This window comes from Equus quagga, chromosome 8 (genome assembly GCF_021613505.1).
Source record: "Equus quagga isolate Etosha38 chromosome 8, UCLA_HA_Equagga_1.0, whole genome shotgun sequence".
NCBI lineage: Eukaryota > Metazoa > Chordata > Mammalia > Perissodactyla > Equidae > Equus > Equus quagga.
Window position 1 is genome coordinate 121,917,990 of NC_060274.1, and position 25,416 is coordinate 121,943,405.

Consider the following 25,416-nt stretch of genomic DNA (forward strand, 5'->3'; position numbering starts at 1 on the left):
CATTAAAAGAAGTTATATATGAAATATAAAGTAGAGAAAATTCTAAGGCTCTAGTAAAAAGCGCATGGCATATTCCTATCTACATAATCCTAAATTCATATCAGAAGCAGGGCCTGATGATAAAATAGTTTATTCATGATGCAGATTGTGGAATCCCTTTTTTTAGGTTCTCAATTCTTCATTACTATACTCTAAGCCTTGAGGGATCCCATAACCTTTAAGGCTGAAATTTAATCCCCGTCTTCTACAGTGGGAGATCGTGATGAATACACAGTATCTGTAAATCAGTCACTGAATTTTTCAGAATAAAGCAGCAGCAAGATTACTTCTCATCACGACTCATTTTCCCTCCAGGAAGTATTTAGCAAGACTGATTAAAAACATTACAGGATCAATGCCAGCTGCAGGTGGGGAGGGGACGAGGCAGCCCGGGACCGCTCTGCAGTTCTCCAGCTCTGGCTGTAAGTAGGACATCTGAGACTCACGGAGATAGAAGCAAGGAGACAGACACCACTGCTGCCTATTTACAGAGGTTTTACAAGGCTAGATTTATGTCTTTAGGACAATAATGCCTCTGGGACAGGAGTGTTCAATCTGAAATAGACCATTTACAGACTGCCAGGGGGCCTTTTCTATGTGGATCCAAAGTCCTGTGCTTTTATTTCTAATACCACCCAGTGTACTGCAAATATTTAAAACTTTATATTTTCCTGATCACTTAACATCCCCACAAACAGCCTGTGAGCACCCAACCTACGTGTATGAGGATGATAAGGCTGGTCCCTGCCACAAGTTCCCCTTCTTGCCCTCTTCGGACTCTGACTTCGAGACATTCAAACACAACAGTGAAATCCTCTCTCCCATTTGCTTGTGCACCCCACCCTGACCTCCAATAAGGCACTTGCACATAGGTCCTTGCTCTTGCTCCAGCTCCCCCCAGTTTGGTTGAGTCTGCTCCCTGGACATTCCTCCCACATGGCTCCCACATGGCTTGCCTTGCCTCCCTCTCTAGGACCTGTGAGTACAACAGCCCTTTAATTCCATATGCCTCTCTGCGGTGATACTGTGTGTCTGCATGTGTCTGCATTGGATTGATCATCAAAAACTCCCAGTTTAAGGGGTCAGCCCCGTGGCCTAGTGGTTAAGTTCAGTGCACTCCACTTCAGCGGCCTGGGATCAGTTCCCCGGCGCAGACCTACACCACTCACCAGCAGCCATGCAGTGGTGGCAACCCACATACAACATAGAGGAAGACCGGCATGGATGTTAGCTAAGGGCGAATCTTCCTCAAGTAAAAAGAGGAAGATTGGCAATGGATGTTAGGTTAGGGTGAATCTTCCTCAACATAAAAAAAAAAAACACTTCCCAATTTAAGTAACGTAATTATTCCTTACAACAAACCTAGTCACCCTTTGTTACAGCTATTGATATACTTGTAACATCTCTTTCTAGAGAAGGCCTATGAATCACAGATGCCTGCTACAGTGTTCCCAACACAGTAGACAACAATTACTTATTGAGCTTCCCCTAAGCGTATAAAGCCTCAGGAAAAATTGAACAAATCATCAGAGAGGCAAGAAGCTAATTATTAGGCTGAGTTACTATCATCTAATTCCTACAAAATAGTACTTCCCTCCTTGGCAAGGGATCCAATAGTTAGTGGCTTGTGAAAAGACTAGCTTACTTCACATTTGTCATCTCAGGCAATATTTATTGATCACTTACCATGTGTTAGGCACTACTCTAAACACTTAGGATGTATCAGTAAAGAAGACAAAAACTCCTGCCTTCGTGAAGTTGACACTCAAATGGAGGATAATACACAATTGATAAAAATAAAAATCTGTATATTAGTCAGAATGCAAAAAGGTCGTAAGTGCGAAGGAGAAAAACAGAGTAGGCAGGAGGTCAAAAATGCCAGGCTACATTGACAGAGTCTCTGAATAGCAGCAAATATCTGAAGGAGATGAGGGAGCTGGCCAGTATAGGGATACCTGTGGCACATGCTTCAGAGAACAGACGGTATTGAGGTCCCGAACCAGTAACATGGCCCCTGGCATTTTCAAAGAGTATTAGAAGGCTAGTTGCTAGAACTGAATGAGAAATTAGTAGGAGGAATAGGAGAAATCAGAGTAAAATCTAAGTGTTAGATTTGTATAGAGCTTTGTGAAACCACTGTAAAGTCCGTGACTTTTATTAGCGTTAAATGGGGAGCTACTTGAGCAAGGGAGTGACACGATCTATATATTTTAAAAAGTCACCATGCTGGGTGTGTTGAGAATAAACTGTAGGGAGGCAAAGAAGAAAGCCAAGAGACCACTAAGAAATTATCATAGGAATACAGACAAGAGGTAAGTTTGCTGGTCCCTATCACTCCATCAAAAACTATTACCAGTGGCATCCTCTTTGCACAATCTGATGGTCAATTCTCACTTCTGGTATTATTTGATCAGTAATATCTGACCAACTCATTCTTACCTCCTCCCAGATACAGTCTCTTCCAGGAAGATGGGCTTCCAGCAAACCATATTCTCTTGATCCCACTGGTTGCTTCTTCTCAGTCTCCTTTGCCAACCTGTTAACTCTGGAGTGGCCCAGGGCAAAGTCCTCAACTGTCTTCTCTCCCCTACCATTGCATTCCCTCCCTTGGTGTTCACACGCAGCCTTGTAGCTTTAAATACCATCTATGTCAACACTTCCTAAATACGTATCCCCAGTCCAGACCACTCTCCTGAACTCTAAGCTCATATATCCAATTGCTTACTTGACATCTGCATTTGGATATCCAACAGAGATCTTAAAGTTAACCTCATCTTTCTCCTACTCGTGTTCTCCCATTGTCTTCTGCATATCAGTTGCTCCAACCAAAATCCCAGAGTCATCCCTAACTCCTCTCTTTCTCTTATACCCCTTATTTATTCTCTCAGGAAATTCTATTGGCTCTCCTCTCTTTCTCTTATACCCCTTATTTATTCTCTCAGGAAATTCTATTGGCTCTGCTTTCCATATGTACTTCTCACTACCCACAACCAAAGCTCAAGACACCAAAATCCGTCAGGGAGTGTGAGCCACCATCATATCTCACTTGAAATACTACCGTAGCCTCCAAAAGGTCTTTCCACTTCTGCTCTTATTTCCCTACAAACCATTCTCAATGCAGTATCAAAAATAATCCTCTTCAAGTGGAAATCGGAGTTTGACATTCTTCTGCTCAAAATCCTCCTATCATTTCCCAATGTGTTTTTATTAGGACTTACAAAGTCCTGCCTTATTTGTTATCCAGGCATCTTTCTGACCTCACCTTCTATGTCTCTTCTCTTCCTGCTTTCTGCTCCAGCCATGCTCCCTTCATTCTTTCTATTTCTTGAATATGCCAGAGTTCCTCCCACTTCAAGGACTCTGCATTTGCTGTTATTTCTGCCTAGAATGCCATTATCCCCGATATTCACATGGCCAGCTTCTTTACTTCCTTCACTGGTCATCTCTCTAAAAACTTCCCCTCTTCCATGCCAACAGTTCATATCCCCATTATCTGATTTGAATTCTCTCCAAAGCACCTCTTATTATCTAATATTGTGCTAAATATTTTACTTATTTAATGTGCCCTATTACTTGTCACTCCAGTTAAACTAAAAGCCACATGATGGCAGAGATATTCCATCTCTAGTGCTTAGACTGCAGCATGGTACACAATAGGTGTTCGATAAGTATTTGTTGAATAAATGAAAGAAGGAAACAAGGGTTGAAGGATAGCAAAAAAGATGGTTAATGCATCAGAGTGCTGGTTGAAGAACTGTTGGAGTTGTGGTCCAAGAGAGTGAGTCAAATGCTTAAAATAGACATTATGGAGGGCTGACAAATCTTGTTATAGACAAGAGCTAGGCGTGTTCATAGAATTGAGTAATTGAGGTCAAGAGGTAAACAAGATAACGAGCTGAACAAGGGGATAAGTTCAAGGAAACAAGAGATCGTTGTATTGGAAGGTTCACTCAAGCATATATTGAATTTACCATGAATTAAGACAGTAGTGTTGAAAAAAGTATTGGTGACCTAGATGTTAACTTGATGAAGACATGAAGGGAAATGAACAGGACTATAACAATGAGGACTACAGCAATGAGCGATAAGGGTGATATAAACTGATGACAGGAGATTCAGAGCTGGAGTTTTTAGGGGAGAAGAAGAGCGGAATACAACAGCAGCGTCCAATGCAAATATAATGAGAGACATATGCAATTCTAAATCTTCTTGTAGTTACATGTAAAAAAAAAGAGGTCAAACTTTAAAAATATATTTTAGTGCAATATATCTAAAATATCATTTTAACATGTAATCTGTAATAAAAATATTGGCATGTTGCAAAACTGTATAATCACGTGAAGAATAAAATTGGACTCATACCACTCATAAAAAATAACTTGCAATGGAGTAAAGACTTAAATATAAGACTTGAAACTGTAAAACTCCTAGGAGAAAACACAGGGGAAAAGCTCCTTGACATTGTTCTTGGCAACCATTTTTTAGGTATGACACCAAAAGCACAAGCAACAAAAGCAAAAGTAAGTAAGTGGGACTACATCAAACTAAAAAGCTTCTGCACAGCAAAAGAAACAATCAACAAAGCGAAAAGGCAACCTATGGAATGGGCGAAAATATTTGCAAATCATCTATCAGATAAGAGGTTAATATCCAAAATATATAAGGAACTCATATAACTCAATAGGCAAAAAATAAACAATTTGGTTAAAAAATAAGCAGACGAGCTGAACAGACACTTCCTAAAGAAGACATACAAATCAATCACCGACAAGTACGTGAAAAGATGCTCAACACTAATCATCAGGGAAACGCAGATTAAAACCACAATGAAATATCACCTCAAACCTGATAGAATGGCTATTATCAAAAAGGTAAGAAATATAACAAGTGTTGGTCAGGATGTGGGGAAAAATGAACCCTTGTACACTGTTGGTTGGAATGTAAATTGGTGCAGCCACTATGGAAAAAAGTATGGACGTTCCTCAAGAAATAAAAATAGAAATACCATACGATGCAGCAATCCCACTTCTGGGTACATATCAAAAAAAAAAATGAAATCAGGATCTTGAGGACCTATCTGCACTCCCATATCCATTGCAGCATATTCACAACAGCCAAGATATGGAAACAAGATAAGTGTCCATCAACAGATGAATGGATAAAGAAGATGTGGTATATATCTATTGTGATATACATCTATATATCCATATATATCTATATACACATACACACAGAATCCAATATTATTCAGCCATAAGAAAAAAGAAAATTCTGCCATCTAGACTACATGGATGGACCATGAGGGCATAATGCTAAGTGAAATAAATCAGAAAAAGACAAATACTATAGGATCTCACTTATATATGGAATCTAAAAAAGCCATACTCATAGAAACAGAGAGTAGAACAGCGGTTGCCAGGGGCTGAGTGGTGGGGGAAATGGAGACATGTTGGTCAAAAGGTACAAACTCTCAGTTATAAGATGAATAAGCTCTGGGGGTCTAATGTACTGCATGGTGACTATAGTTAACAATACTGTATTATATACTTGAAAGCTGCTAAAAAAGTAAATCTTAAATGATCTCACCACACCACACACAAAAAAAGTCAATTATGTGAGGTGATGGAAGTATTAACTAACTCTATTATGGTGATCATTTTGCAATATCTATGTGTACCAAATCACCATGTTGTACACTTTAAACTTACCTGATGCTACATGTCAATTACTCTCCATAAAGCAGGAAAAAATATAGAGATATTTTAGAAATACTTTACATTTTTTTCACACTTGGTCTCCAAAGGCCTCAATATCTTTTCCACTAAGAGCACATCTCAATTTGAACTAGCTACATTTCAAGTGCTCACGTGGCTAGTGGCTAGAGTTTTGGACAGCACAGATGTAGAAACAGCAAAAAAGCAGTGAAGACACCTACTCCTACCACCAGGGCCCATTTTAGAAAAATCATGGGAGAAAAAACAAACAAAACAGCAGCACTACTATGGCTGCAGAGAATTGCTGTCCTTAGAGAAAAGCCCAGTTAATGCTAGAGTCAGATAAACAGACATTGCGAATATAGGGGACCATAGCGAGGATGGATCACAAACTTCAGAGGGCACCAAAAGGGAGCGTGCACATATTCTCCAGCAACTGTATTTATTTTTTAATATGCTTACCATTCCCTAAAGAATGGAAGGTAGTCTCAGAGGCTAACATGTTTTCTACTGGTTGTGATGCATCAAGAATTCAGTGTTTACAATTCTAAAAATGAGTATTTTAAATAATGTATTGTGCACACATACCCACAAGTACCCAGCACATAATATATCTATTATGCCATATTTTGTACTATATAAAATGTAAGAAATCCATTTCTATCTGGTTTCTATACATTTCCTACACTCAAATCAGGGTATCTTATATGCACCTTTTTTTGTTAGCAATGGGGAGTAGTAGGAATAAGGGTTGCCTTTAGCTCTTCATATGCAATCATGTCTAGCAAAAGGAACCCTGAAACCCCGGGTTAATACATTGGAAATCTGACTACATATAATGTGGTCTATTTACCCCTTTAATAGCCATGTAACCACATACAAGTTACATGACCTCCTTGTGACTTAGTTGGCTCATCTATAAAGGAAGGGGGGGTGGACTAAATTCACTAACATATTTTTCAAGATTCTTTTTACTTTTAACAGTCCACGTAAACGTCTCTGGTTTACGCCATAACAGGTTAAACAATAATCGTGTCTATTCTGTTTAGAAAATAAATGAAAAACTAGGCTTTGTGTTATTTGCCTTAATAGAATTATGACAAGACTGGCTGAGGGATATGTAACACCAAAAGGAGAAGTAATTGCATTTTTCTATGATGGCAATAAAAACCCTTCAGTAAACAAATGACATGTTTTTCTCCATTTGCCCTCCAAAAAAACTTAGATACAGCAGGCATGAAGTCTATAGCAGGGACAGTGGCTGTCAGCATATTTTAATTACATTTACTTCCCATAAATTGAATTCTGGAGATGCATAAATGGACAATTTCTTTGTGGCTCTCCCTGATAGATAGGGTGACCATCCAAGTTAACATTCAAACTGAGACACTTTTAAAAGTAAAGGGAGACATTATAAATAATTACACCAAGAATACAGGCATAAACTGGGACTATCCCATGTAAACCAAAACACATGTTTACCCTACTGTTTGAGAATTACAACATTAACACAGCCAACTTAAAATTAAAAACTAGGGTCACAAAAAATTTAGACATTATTCTTAAGCTCCTCTTAACTTTCAAAGATCCGCACTGCACTACAGTTGGGCTTGAACAGTAGGATGCAATTCCTTGGTCCAAATATTAGATGCTCTAATTTAAAGATGGAAGACCCAACTCAAGCTACAAAGAAAAGAGTCAGATCAAGACAGAGCAAAAAGAAACTGACAAAAAACCAGCAATATCAAATATGTTTTAATAAGCCTATAAAATAATTCCAGTGACCGATGTGAAGAACAATGAGACACCAGAGAAATTAAAGTCCTCAGATTTTATGGTATCAGAATATACTGTACTGACAAGCACGGAATACACCTGGCTGGATCTTGGCAGTTTGTAGAAACAACACTATGGGGATCCCATTTAAATTTCAAGCAGGCCCAAGGAGTCACGGTTTAATTTAAGTCTGTTTGGGCAGCATAACGAGGCTTCCGTTCACAGATGAGAAGTCTAAGAAAATTCAGGATTTTTCTAAAATAATTCCTACTCCATCCTCCCTGCTGCAGCCTTAATTGAGGCATCATCATTCTTACCTGGATAACCCCAGTGGCCTCCCTCCTGGGCTTCTATAACCAAGCCATCTTCCACTTGATTATGAGAGGAAGCTTTCTACATCTCAAATCTGATCATGCCAATGTTCTCCTTAAAATTAAGTATCGGCTTTCCAGAATCTACAAGATAAAGTCCAATCTCCTCCATAGTCACCTCCTCAACTTCCAGCCCATGTACATTCTAGAAATGCTTTAGTTCTCAGAAGACAACACAAGATTTCAAATCTCAGTGCCTGGACCATCCCCTTTACTCTCCCTCCCTGTAAAGGGTGTGATTCCTGTAAGTATTTTCAAAGGATGCCCACCTCCACTTCCTAAAAAAAATAAACTTGTTTGAACAGTGTTTTTATCCAACTTTGTCAAATTGTAAATATGTTGTTATTAAGAAATGTCATAAAGTTTACACAAAACTTGTTTTTGAATATGCTATTTTAAAGAAAAGTTAAAAAAAAAAAAAAAGAAGGCAGAGAGGGGGCATATTTATACCTGAAAAGTGAGCAATGTATACAAACCTGTTAGCATTTGAGAGAAAGCTATGGAGACAAGGATAGCGATCCAGGCTAAGACACCCGACTGCTATAAACCATAGTAAAGCTTTTAGCATAAAAGCTCAGGCAGCTCATACCCTCACTGACCATCGGGAACTTATTCTGTCCCTGTGCCTCTCTGGAGAGCTCAGCCGAGGGACTCCAACCTCCCAGTACAGACTGCAAGAAACTTGCTGGCAGAGGCCCCTGACACTGGCTGCAAGTCAGCAATGGAGGAGGCCAGGAGGGACTGACCCTCCCAATAAGGCTGTGTGTGTGTGGTCCCCTCCCTGCTAGTTCATTCTGTTGGCCTGTGAAAGGAAAAAGGTATAAGTATTGCACTAACCAAGTGTGTATATGTGATTAGTACTTTCAGTGTTAGCGGCCCTTTGATATGCCAAACCTAAGAATTTTACCTTTAAGCTTGAATGTTCGGAATAAAACACTCCCCTCTTCTGGTTAGCTCCTATTCTACCTTCCAGACAAAGCTGAGTCACCAGCTGCATGAAGAGAGTCTACACTGGAGAAAGTTCACTTCCACAGGCTTCTCCCCTGTCCGATCACACCTGTACTAAAGCACTATCGACAATGTATCAGGATAATCTGCTTACAAGGGCATCCACTCCAAAGGCCAGGAATTCTTACAGTCAGAAACCACATCTCATGTAGTTGCATTTCTCAACCTCCAACACTTAGCCGAGCGGCCTGCATGCACGTAATAGATGTGTGTTAGTTGAACGGTTGCCGTGTTTATGCTTTGTCTTTGGTAAACAAACAAGAAGACCAGTCATCATCAAGTATATATTTTAAGTCTATTTTCTAAGGTCCCTATTTCTTTCTCAGACTCTTGATGAGGACAACGACTAAAGAGTTATTCTTCAAAGAATCCTATTATTAATTCTTTCATTACTGTCATTAGAATTTCCTCCCTCCAACTCAGCTTTCATACATTACACTATTTTTCTAAATTTTTCTAAATTATCAAGATAGTTCAGAAAATGGATAATTACCATTATCTGTGGTTCAAAATTCAAATCTTTATCTAGAGATTAAAGATTCTTCATATGTTGACCCCACACAATGTTTCTAACACTGACAGCTGCTGTGACCACTTCTTGTCCTTTGAACTTTTACTGCACATACTGTTTGAGTTTTTCTTTGTTTACCCTCAGAGTGTCATTAAGAATCCCTGAAAACTCTTTAATTTCAGGTACCCTGGTCATGACTGAGTATAGGACAATGACTGAGCTCATTCCCAGAACGATGAAATGCTTTTTTGATTTACCCTGGGCAAGGTTTTGAATGTTTTAGTTCAACATTTCAAGCCTGGTTGTAATAACAGTGCTGTCTTTCCTCACAGATCTGTCCTGATTACTAATATTTCCTTGATTAACTGGATGAAAGGTTCTCAAGCCATATCACTGAGCTCCCTGGGGACGGGACATCTTTTCCATATAAACAAAACCACAGTGTGATATATATATAAAGGTGGAAATTTGTTATTTTTCCTTCCCATGTAAGTACACCAAGGATGGCAAGAGCGAATTTGCATTTATTTACATTTCTCTATATCAGGAAGTGAGTGCCAAGGAGAACTGAATAGAATAAATAAAACACACATTCATAGGGTTTTTATACATGATCTTATTCTATTATCTCTGCTGAAAATTAAATTCTTTGAAGAGTCAGGAATATATTTATGAGTAAGTAAAATTACATAAAATCACAGTCTGTATAAAGAAATAACGTGAATATTATAAAATTTACTAGGGGTGATTATGGTCTCCAAACCTCTCACACTGTCAGGATATGAAAATATTTCTAGGGAAAAGGAATTCGAAAACATTCCTTTTGAATTACGACAGTCAAGAGAAATGGAAAAATACATTATTTGTGGTTTGGAACACTCAAAATACCTAGCATAGCATCTTCAGTGCAGTTGGTAATTAGCATAAGATGATGAAGGAAATTATGACTTATATCACATTCTGAAACAACTGGCTATTTGGAAGTGGAGTTTGAAAGAATATTACAATTTGTGTTACATAAATGTTGTTCATACAAGCTAAACAATTCCTACATAGATGAACAAAAAATTCATATCTTCCTTTTTGACCATCCTACTCAAAAAGCACCAGATATTTCTTGCTCTGGCTAAAAACTTTCTAGCATGTATGATGTCATACTACAGCTGAGCATTTGAAAGAGCATCAAACTGTCATTTTTCCCATTCTGCAGAAACTGGGCTGTGAAGCACTAGGAAACGGAATCTGTATCCTCTTTCTTTAGTCATTACCTCCACTGAGAAAGTTGAAGGGAGACAGATAATTTTCCAAACCTTTTTGCAAACAGACTGACTTTGGTAAGAGAGGCTTTGGTCCCAGAAGATTAGTATTCTACACTTGTGATCATTTTTAATAGCAATTATCCTCTCTTGCATCATCATGATTCATTTTCACCCAACAGATTTCTTGCTTTGCTTCAGCCATAAAATAAGTTTTTGCTGCATATTCTTGTCCAAAGTGATAAATGAAACTCTTGGTTCCCATGTCTGAACGGATTAGATTCAGCTATCTGCAGTACTTTGGGTGCATTATTTTCGCAAGGTTTAGTGGTATAAAACTCTCTGCATTTTTTATTGACCAGTTTATAATAGCTGGCTATCAGACTTGCTGTAGTGCGATCCTTAGGTTTTGCATCTGGTGCAATACAAACAGTTTACATTAATTATCCCCTTCCTACCTTCTGGGAAAATAGAGAACATTTTAGTGCAAATTTTGCAGTTGGTCATTAACGCTCTGATTTCTAGATTTGCACTGGACCATTTTATAATGCCAAGTGAGAATGGTAAAACTGTTACTGCAGTGACATTAATTACTTCAAGCTTATTTCTTGCAGTGTAGTAAGTTTGCTCCAGCTAATCATGTATACACAGTCGCTGATCACCTCATCATCCTCAGATTTACCTCAGTTATAAGCAAGCTATTTGCTATTTTGCCAAATATATTCTACATCCATGAGCACAATAGTAAACTGAGTGCAATGTGGGATAAAATATTTGTTCAATAATTTTTTCCTTTCTGAAATAATTTCCTTTATTTTTAAGGATGCTTAAAAAATAAGAATCTTGAGGGTCAATTTTATAGGCATCTAAAATCTCTAGTAGAAATGGATGAGGAAACAGAACCAAAATGTAGTCTGCATACTTTAAATTCTTATTTCCTAATATGTTTCAAAATATCTTGATCCAGCTGTTCATACTGGGAATTATGTGCATTCACATATGTGTTGATAGGGGAAAGTTCACAGTGGATCCAGGAAAGAAGCTGGTATCATCTTATTTCCTACTCATCTTATACTCTATGCACCTGGATTTTAGTATGCTTCTTGCTTTCATGGACCAACACATTGACCATGGAATGCATCGACCATGGACCTGCTGCTGGAAAAATAGAAAGTCATGGAAGCAGAAAGACATCTACATCCAGCTACTAAAAGAGAAGAAGGATGCAAAGTGAATACTATAGGATTCCATCTTCTTCTCTAATTTAAACAGAACTTTCTGAGATATCCAGGCTCATCACCTAACACAAAGAATGTATTTCTATGTATATATCTCTCTTCTCCTGATTACTTAACTACCACTGAAAATATACTGATCTGATATACACATTCCTGTGATAAGCAGTAACATCATTTCAGTTCTTCAGTCATGACTTAAACTATAAGCAAATAGGGGCTGGCCTCGTGGCTGAGTGGTTAAGTTTGCGCGCTCTGCTGCAGGCGGCCCAGTGTTTCGTTGGTTCGAATCCTGGGCCCGGACATAGCACTGCTCATCAAACCACGCTGAGGCGGCGTCCCACATGCCACAACTGGAAGGACCCACAACGAAGAATGTACAACTACGTACCAGGGGGCTTTGAGGAGAAAAAAGGAAAAAAAATAAAATCTAAAAAAAAAAAAAAAACACTATAAGCAAATAATTTCTTAAAAATATAGATACTATCATCATAAACAATCATAATTACGGATGTAGGTACTGCCACATGTAGTATGTTTTGCTAAGGGATATGCAGAATGAGAAAGAGAAATCTGATAATCTACTAAGCAATTTCAGGATGTTCTATTCTATGGGCAGTATTCTCACAGAAGTCCTCAAGACACAGTTCCTCCTCCCTCTGCAGTTTCTGTATCTTCACAATACAGTAACTCAAAATAAAATAGCTCTTTTCATCTAAGGTCAGCATTTCCTCTGCAGAAGAACATCCCACCAACCCTATCTGTAGTTCTTTGCATTAATAAGAAATTTTATCTGGCAAGTGAATCATCAACTGACACTCCTGGTAAGCAGATAAACTTAACCCTTGTCCCAGGGCCTATAAAAGCAGCTTCTCCTCTGGCGGGGATGGATCAGGCTGCCACAGCCTCTAAGGCAGTCAGCTTTTTATATCCGTAGCAACATCTCCTGAGTCACTTCAAACCACTGGGTGTATCCATTTTCTCTAGTTCCCCAGCACTTAAGAAAGATTTCTGGTCTCTAAGAAGGAATTTCTCTTTTGAAGGATTCTCCAAAATGACCTAGGAAATAGCCTGCTGGTTCACTCATCCACAAATATTTTTCTTCTCCTTGCTTCCTCTCCTGATATTTCACTTGTACAGCATTTGTTCCAGAACCTGAATGTAGAAGTAGTTACTCTGGCACTCAACAAAGAGAACACTGTTGGCTACATACTAAAAATCAAGAGGTGATTTGTGTAGACAAACTTACGTATAGCTGAATATCTGTGTGTGTGTGTACATCATGTTGCTTTCTAGAATCTCAGAAAAGTTATCAATTTAAGTTTACAACACCCCTTTAAGGTAGATAGGCACAGGCAAGAAGGTCGAGAAACTTGTCGTAAAAGTCTTACATTGCGTCAGCTACAGAGATGATGTTGGAATTGTATGGTATTGCTATCAGTATTCCTTCAAGGAAGTTGGCAAGATTTATTCTTATCAAGTTTGCAGTGGTGATGGCTAATGAGACAACCTCTATATGCCCTCGTTTTTTAGCTCTCAACTTTCACAAGTAACTTAGAACTTGGAAAAAGAAGTAGGTCCCAGAAGTTATAAAATACCAATTAATGAAATGGAAAGAAGATATCATATGAACTGTACTATTTTTAATTACACACAATGGGCATCCCCTGCCTGATAAAATGAAGAGGAAAACCGCAGGTACACATATGATCAAATAACAGCGGATCTCACCACGTACTGCGAAAACCAAAAAATTTTCAATTCTAATGCGACAGAGCTGGGGCAGTGGAACAAGCCTTGTTAAAGTTAAAGCAGATTACTCAATAAAGTTTGCCAACATTTGATAAAAAGGTTTGCAAAGAAAGGATTTCCTCTTATATTTACATATTCAATCTCAATAAATATTTATGGAGTGCCCACAATGTGCCAGGTATTGTTTTCGGTGCTGGGGATATTGCAGACAATGAACATGCACAATTCCCTGCCCACACGAAGTTTACATTCCAGTGAGTGAAGACGTAATAGAAACAAATACCCTAAATACATCATATAGAGAAAATCAAGCAGGGAAGGGTATCGGACTGCTGAGCCAAGAGATGGGAGAGGAGCTGGGGCGACAGGTGCTATTTTAAATAAAGTGGTCACGGAAGGCCTCACTGATACAAGCTGCAATTTCAATAAAAAAAGAAAAGCACATTCCATTTTCTCAAAGGAAAAGTTAAAAGGTGAAATAGAGAAGGGTTCTATATGAATAATTATTAACAAACAAAGTGGAGTCTATTCTGCAGAGGCAAGTTAAAGCATTTCTTATAGTCTGGATTATTCTACAGTTACCTGCACTTGTCTCCTCTATTAGACTGGAGACTATTTGAGGCTGCGGATTTAGTCCCCTAATTATAGCATTATGACTTAGCAGACAGGTACTAGATAAAAATTTGTTAAATTGATTGGAAAAAGATCCCCAGTAGCTTCCATAGTCCACCTAAGGGGAGAAAGTACACCTTTGGACTCTAAAGTACACTTCTGACTAATCTCGGAGTAATACATCCCTCAGTGAGCATCAGGCACACAACGGCCATCGCAGGGCTGGAGAGGCTGGAGCACATCTCCCTCATCTCCCTCCATCCAGGCACGGTGCAAACAACGGTTAGCTGAGGTGCAACTCACCTCCCTATTGGATTCCACTACTAAACGTACAGATGCCATTCTCGCTGGGTCCCTGGGAATAGGGGAAGTTGAAGACCTCCCCAGAAAACACTTCCATGTGTAAGGAGTACTCCATTTAATCCAAGGTTCTGATATTAACACAATTCTTGTAAAATTAGAGTATGTCCAAAAGAAACGATGCTAGAATGTTAACTTGACTTATTGTGGTGATCATTTTGCAATATATACAAATATCGAATCATTATGTTGTATACAGGAAACTAATAAAATGTTGTATGTCAATTATACCTCAATTAAAAAAAACTTATTTGCATTAAAAAAAGAAACAATATACTATGATGAGTACATGAACCTGGGCTATTAACTGTAACAAGTCTAAGAAATTTCTAAAAACAGTGTCTAGTTCTAAAATCGTATTATTCCAAGAAATTTATTACAAGATCAAAATATCACATTATATGTATATTTTATAAAACACAATATCTTATAATGTATTTCATAAAATAAATATATAAGATACATATTTTATGAAATATATTTAAATTGTAACATACATTATAAAATATAAATATATAAATGTAATATATTAAAATATAATATTTATAAAATTGTTATAAATTATTATAAATTAAAATATATACATATATATCAAATAACTTTATACAGTTATGAATTATAAAATATTATTACAAAATATATATTACATATTTTATAAAATATATTATTCAAAATATAAAATATAATGTGATATATTAAATGTATAAAATATAATATATTAGAAAGTAATATTTATAGTATCATAAAATACAATAATATTATATAAATATATAAATACCTTATATAAAATACAATATATAAAATGTATAAGACCACAAGTGCTAAGATGTACACTATATGACTATTACTACCACCATTACTACTGCTACACTTTTATTAAGGACTTTCTATGTGGCAGGCACTGCAGTAAGTGTATTGCCTCATATCTTGTTGGTACATGTAGATTATTATGCTGACATTACAGATGAGAAAACTGAGGCTTAAAGAACTGGAATGGCTTTCTACTGTCATGCAGCTAGAAAAAGTGCTAAGCCTATCCCAAGCATTTGAACACCTGACCTCTAATTACAAAGTGTCGGAGACTACTACTTTCAATTACAATTCGTACAGACAACAAGGATGCTAAGCATCTGGACATATGTTGCAGGAGAATTAACATGACATCAAGAATGCTACTAAGAAGATTTGTTCAAAGAATCTACATGCCAGCTAAGGTTTCCCAGGATGTCCTTTGGAATTTGTCTTGATGAATTGAAAACATATTTATTCATTGAACAAATATTTATTGAATAACTAAGAAACATAAAAAAGATTTCAAGCAGATATACATTTAAGATATAGGATATGAATTTTTCAGTAAGAGAATGGGGTGAAAGGGTCAAACAGAAGGCTAATATAATAACTGAGGTGAGAAATGATAAAGGTCTGAACTAACAGTAGCAGTAAGACTGAAAAGAACACAGTGGCACAAGAGATGCCTTTAGGACTAAAGGAACTGAGACCAACTGCTAAGGGATGATACAGTAAAAGTTAAGGCTACTCTCAGGTTCCTGCTAGGTGGACGGATGGTAGTGCCATGGAATGAGACAGAAAATAAAGAAAGAGAAAATGAGATTTTGCAACAAAGATGATGAATTTGGTTTTAGACACTGAAAGGAAGTTCCTCTGGTCTGCCAGTTAGCAGATAGAAATATGGCTTTGGAGTTCCAGATTAGAGGAATACCTCAGAGTTAATGGCACAGAAGCCCAGGGAGACAATATAAAAGTAAAAGACAGGTAGGACAGAATATCAACCTCAGAAGAACGGAGAGAACATGGAGGTGATGATAGAGACCACAGGAGTTTGACAGGTAAGGAGGGCACGCAGGAATAAAGAGGGTTACTCCTTCTAGAGTCACTCCTGATAAAATCACATCTGGTGCCAGTTCTGTCTTTGACTGAGTCCTACCACACTTTGCAGTAGATCTCTTGGGGAACTGGGAAGCGTGAGGACTTGGGCTGTCACTATAGTTTAAACACCATCACGGGCCCAGCTAAGATGTTCAAGCAGGCATAGTCTTCACGTAAAATAGTTGCCTAAACATGCACCAGAGATTTGCAATTTAAACTTGTTGAGGAAACACATTAAAGGTGAGAGAGTTTATAAAAAGGTATTTCCATCTGCCTAAGTGCTAGAAGTACTTGCCTTTTTCTTCTATATTACTATAAGTCATGTCAAAAAGGTTATTACATCATTCCACAGTCACAGCATATTTGAAACAGTGAACACATTTTTTTCAAGTAAACTTTTTCATTTTGGAATAATTCTAGATTTAGTAAAAAGTTGCAAAGACAGTACAGAAAGTATATCCTTCATCCAGCTCCTGCCAATGTTAACATCTTATATAACCAAGGTACATTTGTCACAACTAAGACTGACACTGCTACACTGCTATTAACTAAACTCTGGACTTAATTCACATTTCACCAGTTTTTCCACGAATGTTCTTTTCCTGTGTCAGGATATAAATCAGAATACCACATTGCATTTAGTTTTCATGTCTCTTTCATCTCTGGTTTGTGGCAGTTTCTCAATCTTTCCTTGCTTTTCACGACCTTGAAGATGTAATTAGTGTAATTTGGTCAGCTATTCTGTAGAATAATCTTCAATTTGGATTTCTCTGATTTTTTTTAAAGATTAGACTGGGATTACAGGTTTTAGGGAGGAACTCTAGAACTGTCCGTCTCACCCTATATCTATCTTGAGGGTTATGAGCTATCAACATGCACTATCACTAATGATATTAATTCTGATTACTTGATTAACTAATCAGATTAATTAATCTGATTAACTAAGTAAGTAATCTGCCAGGTTTCTGTACTGTAAAGGTAGTATTTATCCCTTTCCAGAATACATGTTTACACACACAACAGAGTGACTCTATTTGCTTTAGATGAGACTGGAATCTTGCCTAAGACATCAGCTTGGGAGAGCAGGCTGCGCTGAAGACACCGGAGGACTTGGAAGATACTTCCCAGAGCACTCTCTTGTTCCCCCTGCAACCCTACGGGTCAGATCTTACTATACTGATGAGTAATTACTCCAATCAGATACAGTCAGTCTTAAATTTGATTTTTAAGTGAGGAGCAAGAATATTTAGTACAAACATAAAACAAAGCCATTAGTCCATTACAAAACAATAAGGTATACCTAACCCCAATACTCATAATTAGTGGATATAAATAAATACTCTAAAACTCATAGTATTTGCAGATGTAGAAACATAACGTATCTACCTGAGAAACGCCATGAAGGAATTAAGTAGAAAGACTAATATTCCTTACAAAAGTCCTAATCATCAATAGTCAAGAACTCCAACTCAGATATAAATACATAGAAACTATCTTAATACATATAAATCACAATTCAATACCTGCTCAGGCTACTAAAAGAATTTTAAAAACCTTAATGTAATATGTAATAATCCTATAGTCTTTATGTAGTATTTAATTTGTAGTTATAAAATTGCTTAAAAAACAACATACTATAAATGGGCTAAATGTACTGAAGTTTTAGCAAATAAAACTAGAAAAAGTTTGAATCTACACAAATACAGTGTGAAATTAATGGCAAATTTTCTGTCCAAATTTCGTCTAATACAAAGACTGTGTTTAAAATATCAGAAACTGAAGTAACTAATTTTATTGCCATATAATACTAGGAAATATCCTAGACTGTATTTTAGGAGACTTGTTCTTCTTAGGGCCTTATAATCTAGATTTATTTCTGCTTCATCCTAAGCAACATACATCTTACAGTTTGAGAAACTTGGAGCCATTGCTTTTAATATTTTCCACTGAATTCCAGGGTTTAGATCTCAAGTGCGTATCACAGCATCAGAAAATATACGTACTCTTTGAAGATTCTGTCATATCAGATGGCCTCCTGGTAATATATTATTCATGGCCCAGGTACAGTTAAGCAAATGGCAAATACAAAAGCAAAGCATTAAAAATTCACTTGTATCAGAGAACCTTTTTGCAGAAGAATAAAAGTTGAGTGTTGGCAGGTTTAAAATAGATAAATAAATAAATAAGGTAATTTAGGGAAATCTTTTTTTTTTTTAATTAATCTCATGTTCTAGATAGTAAACTCTTTTAAGATAAGGACAGACCCTCATCTAAATTTTAAAAAATTCTAATGTTATGCAGTATAGTTCCTTAACATATTAAATACAACTTTGCATTCAATTTACTTAGATTATAATTAACATTTTTATAGTATATGCTAATAAGATCTTACTATAAAATACAGGCACTTTAATTACAAATTTAAATTTACAATTTAATAAGTGGAAAACCAGAAATGTATGATAATTTGATAAGATTTATTAGGTGGAGAAGTATAAAGGATTTTTTGACGCAGTTTATGTGTATTTGATGGAGAAATGTTTAAAAGCCCTCGTGGTGCTCTCATTTGGGATAGGAGGATGTGTGGAGGGGAATCCTCCCTTACTTTCCTTCCTAATCTTTCTAATCTTGCTCTGCTTTTGCTATTATATTAAATCAAACACAACTTTGTACTGGCAGGTTAAATGAAAAGTCAGGCGGAAGCTCACGATACCCCATTTCGCCAGATATAATATAACCACCTCTTTCAGTGTGAATGAGAGCTATCTTGGAACGTTTTCATTGTGAGTAACATAGCCTTCAGTTTATCTACCTATGCTTTTTAAAACACCAAGCTAATCACACCATTCTCCATTTTAAAACTCTTCAGACTATCTGCCATCAGTCACTGATATGCCATCCAGCCTCCCTGTGCAGCACACCACTTCTCCTTGCCCACTCTTCTCCCCTTCACAAATTCCTATTTGTTTATTATGTCTCAGCCCTCTCAAAAAGCCTTTGCCCTAACTGTGTTATGTTCTACTCTCCCGTGCATTCCCATAGTGCACAACACAGACCCAACATTCCCAGAGCACCTCGTACATTCAAACAGCTGCTGTTCAGTTGTGAATAAGACAGACCTGATCCCAGGTTCATGACTATACAGTCAAACTGGGAAGAAAGGCTTCCGGCAAACAACTAGAAATAATAACAAAATTATTAGACATGTTCAGAGTGCCTTAGAAGAGAAATAAAGGGAGTATAGAAGTGAGGAGTCTACGCTAGAGGGATGGTGAAGGAAAGTCCTCCTTAAGGAGGTCAGGCACACTCTGCCACCGCGGTCTAGGCAAAGACAAGGAAGTATTCAAAAAGTTCTAGGTAGAGGGGGCAGCATATGCAAAAAGACCTTAAGGCAGTAGAGTAGAGGGAATATGGCATATTTGAGGAACAAAGAGAAACAGTGATGCAAGATGAGGCTGAAGAATGCACTGGGACCATCTCACGCCAGGGGCCTGTGGCAGCCATGCAGGTGCACCACTCCATCTCCCCCAGAAGGAACCCATTGTTGAGCTGTGAAGAGGGCAGTTAGTTGTCATGGTCCAGTGGCAACTCCTTCAGGATGCAGCACAGCATGCCACCAAGGACACAGTCATCTCTGGCAGCACCTAGTCCCTGACTAAGCACATTGGGAGGAGGAGCGTCTGGCCCTTTCTGCCCAATGCAGGAGTCCTCTAACAGGTACTTTCACTTCAGGCCTCCCCACTGGACTGGCCAAGGCTTTGTCAGACTTGTTTCACAGATCATATACACCTGATCACCCTTTCCCCCAGTTTGAGGTTCTCTCTGGATTTTGGTCTTGTTGAGTTTGAGATATGATTATTTGTTCCGAGATTCAAGGACAGAATACTGTATTATAGATACTATCAATTAGACACAACAAACAAGACTCACATAATTGCATTCCCAGCTTTCAATTATTTCACTGGAGGTGCTGGGCAAATTGAAACACAATTGCGAAGATTTATAATATTTTTTCTAAGAAACTCAAAATCAGCTACGTCTGGATGAAGCAGATAACTCTCAATGGGCTGTGCTCTGTTTTCATTAAACAAATATTTAATTATAGCAATTTATTGCTGGAAACAGCACAATACATTTGGTATAATTCAAGCTACAACAGAGATGAGAAATGTTCGCTCAACTACTTTTGTTGAGTTTGTGCAATGAGTTACTTGCCAATTACGATAGTTAACAAGGGTTTTCTTCAAAGGGAGAAAAGGGTCTACTGCCTCAACTTAGTAAATATATGCTAGAATCAACCTTTGATAAACTTTTGCGAGGCAGTAAGTTTTTGTTAGAGTTGCTTCTCCAACACCTACCTCGTCCTGCCACATGGATATTAGTCACATAGGTGGACTACATGAGACATGTAGATTGATCCCACCCCCTGCTCCAATCCAAGACAATCAGGATACTCTCATCCTCTTTGCCAAAACCAAGAGTGGCCTAATGGAGAGATCTCAGGACTTAAGTTTGATCATGGTGGGAAGTGATCTCCCTTCCCCTTAACCCCCCAAATGTGAAGGGGTAAAAAGTTGCTACAGGTGGCCCCTGGAGACAATCAGGGAAGCCAGGCTGAAGATAAAGCCTAAACAGCAGAGCCAAGACAACCAAATAATAGACATGAGATCTGACTGAGCTGTGTCTGAAGACTGCCCTATCTCACTTGATGGAGGCCAGGTGGAAATGCATCTCCTATTATTTGTACTATCAGAAGTATTCTAGGGGCGGGGCTGGTGGCATAGTGGTTAGGTTCACGTGCTCTGAATTGGTGGCTTGGGTTCACAGGTTCAGATTCTGGACATGGACCTAGCACTGCTTGTCAAGCCATGCTGTGGCAGCACCCCACATAAAACAGAGGAAGACTGGCACAGATGTTAGTTCAGGGACAATTTTACTCACCAAAAAAAAAAAAAAAAAAGCATTCCAATGTACAAGAGTGTCTTCCTAGTTTTCTTAGCTTAAAATTACATATTTGATTATGCATCTCAGCTTACCTTCTTGCCCCTGCCAGGAAAATAACGGTCAACTGTCATTCCACACTTGGGGTTTAATTTTGTTGATCTTTATTAAACACAGACTTAAAAATTTTTGCACACCATTTCAACAAGTATCAAAAAATATTGTAAAATATAATAAAATATAAACGTGTATTAGCTCATTAATGTGATTAAACAGCTGAATGCTAGGTGAAAAATCATCACTGAATGCCTTAAAGGGTCCATAAATACAAAGCAGCAGACTTTTCTCTGATTTAAAAAAAAGTGGATAACATTTTGTTTATATAAGACTTTGCAATGATGACTCATAGATCATATCTAAGCCACATTTGTTTGTTTTGCCCAGACAATATTTAAACACACATATAAAAAAAACACATAGCTCTTCATAACAACAATCAACCAGAGATGAAAAGTTTCTACTTACTTTAGACCAAAAATGAGCTTCCAGTTTGGATTACTTTATACAAGACCCACTTGACCCACTTTGTGACCTCACCACTGTAAGATATTTCAGTCTGTGACCTCTGGCTTAAGTGCTCACGCTAATGTTTTGGCAGCTAAGTACGGATTTATTTGATGTATTGAAAAAACCTGACACAGAACCCAAAAAATCAGCGCAAAAGCAAATAACAGTTTCAGATGAGGAAAAACTTTAAACAGGATCTTTCACATACTGGGCAGTAAGATTCCAACCATCTGACAGGGGCACGTCTCACCTGTAGGTCTTTTTCTTCTATCTTCTTTTGGAGCACGTCAAGGCACTTGGTAAAGTCAGTATGGTCTTGATCAGGAGTTGAAATAATCTCACATCCCTGTGTGTTAAAGTAGGAGAAAAGGTAAAAATAAGTGATGATGTCAACCTTATGAAGGAGATCAAGAGATATGAGAGTAAAGACAAGGTATCAGTAGACACACCACATTATGCCTGTATTATACCCCAATCATCAGAATCATTATCATTATCTTTTTATTTCACATAATAGGACATCTCAGGAATGGTGTCAGAATATTACAATAATCGTCTGATTATGACAATCATTTTACCCAAGTAAAGTACAGATTATACTACATTAATGGCCTTTTTAAAAATCACTGCTGTGATGACATTCAAGATTAACATAAGGACTTGGGTACAAGTACTATAAAACATATTCACAGTGAAATTGCCTGAAATTAAAATGAAACTATTTCTAAAATGCTTTGAATTTCTTTAAGCAGACCTCCTAAGTTTACTTACATGAATGGAAAAACTAATGTTAACATTGAACTAATGATAAAACTACACTTTAAGTTAGCTATCCTATAAAACTCCTTTACAGCGCCTTTTCTTCCCCATGCAAAGAAGCACGAAGGGCTATGCCAGCGTACACAAGTCTCTTGGATTATCTTTTGGACATAATGAAGAGAATTTATAAGTTCTCGGCCTCTACTACAACACATACCTCACCTAGTGAAAAACACTGAAATGTATTTATAAATATAAAGCCACAAAAGTGCCAGCTTGCTGGCACTAGCGAACTTAGATGGCTAAAGAAACAATATGCTTGAAATGACAGCTTTTCCTCCAATGTCTTACAGAGGCAAAACTATGTAAAACCAGACAATGCGACTTCAGACTTCTTAATTGAGGAATAAAACAATTTGTGGTCTCTGACAAACAGCTGGGTAAGGGAAAGTTAAATATAATCTAGGATATAAAGTTGCCATTCAAAGAGTTTTCAAGGATACAAAAACACCAATTCCGCCTCTTAAATTATTCCAAGAATCATTCTCAGTAGATTTAAAGGTTCTTCTTTAACTTCAAGGTCTCTTTAAATGTGTCAAGTTCAACCTGTGCTTCCCTCATTTATGACTGTCCTACAGTACATGAGCAATGAAAAAATTAATTTCTCATCATTCAGAAATATATTATGCCCTAAAATATGTATATGTCATCTTTACAAGATCGTCGACATATACTTTCCTGACCCTAAAAGAATCAAAATTTACTATAATCACCAAGCAAAGACGTAAAGAAGTTGACCGTCTGAGGCTAACACTCCTTAAAAAAGACAGAAGAATACACCAGAGGATACAGGAGTACCATCAGGGCTGAGATTACATTGTAACCAAACTAAAAATCACTATACTGAAAGCTCCCTGAAGACAAGAATTACGTTTCATTCATTACTGTTTCCAGCGCCTGGCACACAGTAAGTGTGCAATAAATGTTTAAATAGTATTCATAAGGAATAAAAATGTATGCTGAAAAAGGGGGAGGAGAGTGTGGCATCTTACTGTTAAATACAGCATCTATGACAATTGGAAATTATCTTTCTCTTTTAAGTGTTGACAACAGAAATAATTACTCTAGCAAAAGGAAACAAAATATAAAATGCAAACAGAAATAGCAATACAAGAGATGATTAATAGATCAATGTCTACCTTTACAGTTATCTTCAAAAATAAACATAGATCCACAAGAAAAGCTATGCTAAAGACAACGCAAGAAATAATTTATCTAGTAACATTATAATATTTTGCAGATTAAGAAAATAAAGATGAGAGATTTAAATTGACTTGCTAACAAGTGGACAGCTAGGCAGTAATTAGCAGCAATGTCATGTCCAGAAATTCTGTCTTTACTACCGTGCAGGGGGAACAAATTCCTAGATATCTGATAGAAAAAGGTCATATAACATTTGTAGAGTTGATTCTACAAAAAGGATGTTACAAAAAAAGCTACTTGAAACCAACGATCTCAGCTTAAACATCTTACTTTACCTCACCAATTTAAGATGGACACACAGAAAAGCTTAAGTCAGGACATGGAGACAGATTGCCAGCCCTGAAAAATTCAGACTGTATCTAAACCAAGAACTTCCAGAAAGTCTAACTGAGGTGTTTATCAGCCATCCACGGCTTCTTGGAATTTTCACAAGTTTACATGATTCTAATCTCATCACAGACTGAGAATGAACTCACTAGAAGTGGAGACAGCTCCCCCAGCCCTCACAGGGCTGCTTTCCATACCTAGAAAGGAGACCTGCAAAACAAAACATCAGCGAAAGTGCAATAAGAGGCCTTTGGCCAACTAAAATGTTTCTGCTGTTTTCTAGATCTTACGATAACATATTAAGATCTAAAAGAGGAGAAATAAAACTAAAGATGAGAAATTATCAAGATCCTGCAGACAAGGAAAAATGAAATGCTATAAGGTATCAACCAATGCTCACCTATTATATACTAATATCTATTTATAATTATTTATAAAATAGGATGACTCAATTTCCAGGAGTCAGAAGCACTGGGCTTTGTGAAGAATTTCACTGGATTTGGTGTTTTCTAAAAAAAAAAAAAAAACACCCTAAAAATCCTCACACTCACTACCCAAGGACCCAGAAGATATAAAAGCTATAAGATTTGGCCAATTAAGTATGTATATCACTTTCTAAAAAGTAGTATCTAATATCCATTTCCTAATAGATATACATATATTTTACCTTAAACTATACAGAAATCTTCCAAAAGCATAAACTAGAAAACTCTTTAAAACAGTGTTAATATGCCAATGTTTGAGTGGAAACGTTTCTTTTGAATTTTTGATTTTTCTCATTTGCCTGAAATATATTTCTTTAGGATACAAATTATTATTTTATGAGCCAGCAGGTGGCTCCAGTCTCATACTATGCATTTTCTCATGTAGTTTTTGTCATTATACAAATAGAAACTTAAATAGCTCAATTCTAATAATAAGTTCCCTTTACGAATGCACTACTTCTCTCAAGCTGGATTATCATCTTTTAATATTACATTTTATTTTATTAAGTCTGTATTATAACTAGAATTTGAAAGGAAAAGACTCAGATTA

At 37.2% G+C, this 25,416-nt stretch overlaps 1 protein-coding gene across 6 annotated transcripts in view; it reads right to left on the reverse strand.

Moving 5' to 3' along the window:
• Positions 1 to 25,416, reverse strand: part of TPK1 (thiamin pyrophosphokinase 1) — a 314,996-nt gene that overhangs the window by 126,023 nt on the left and 163,557 nt on the right. For all 6 annotated transcript variants that reach the window (XM_046670705.1, XM_046670706.1, XM_046670701.1 and 3 more), the window contains one exon: positions 22,283 to 22,378. In XM_046670705.1, coding sequence (XP_046526661.1) covers positions 22,283 to 22,378 — 96 coding nt within the window. The remainder of the gene's footprint in view (positions 1 to 22,282; positions 22,379 to 25,416) is intronic.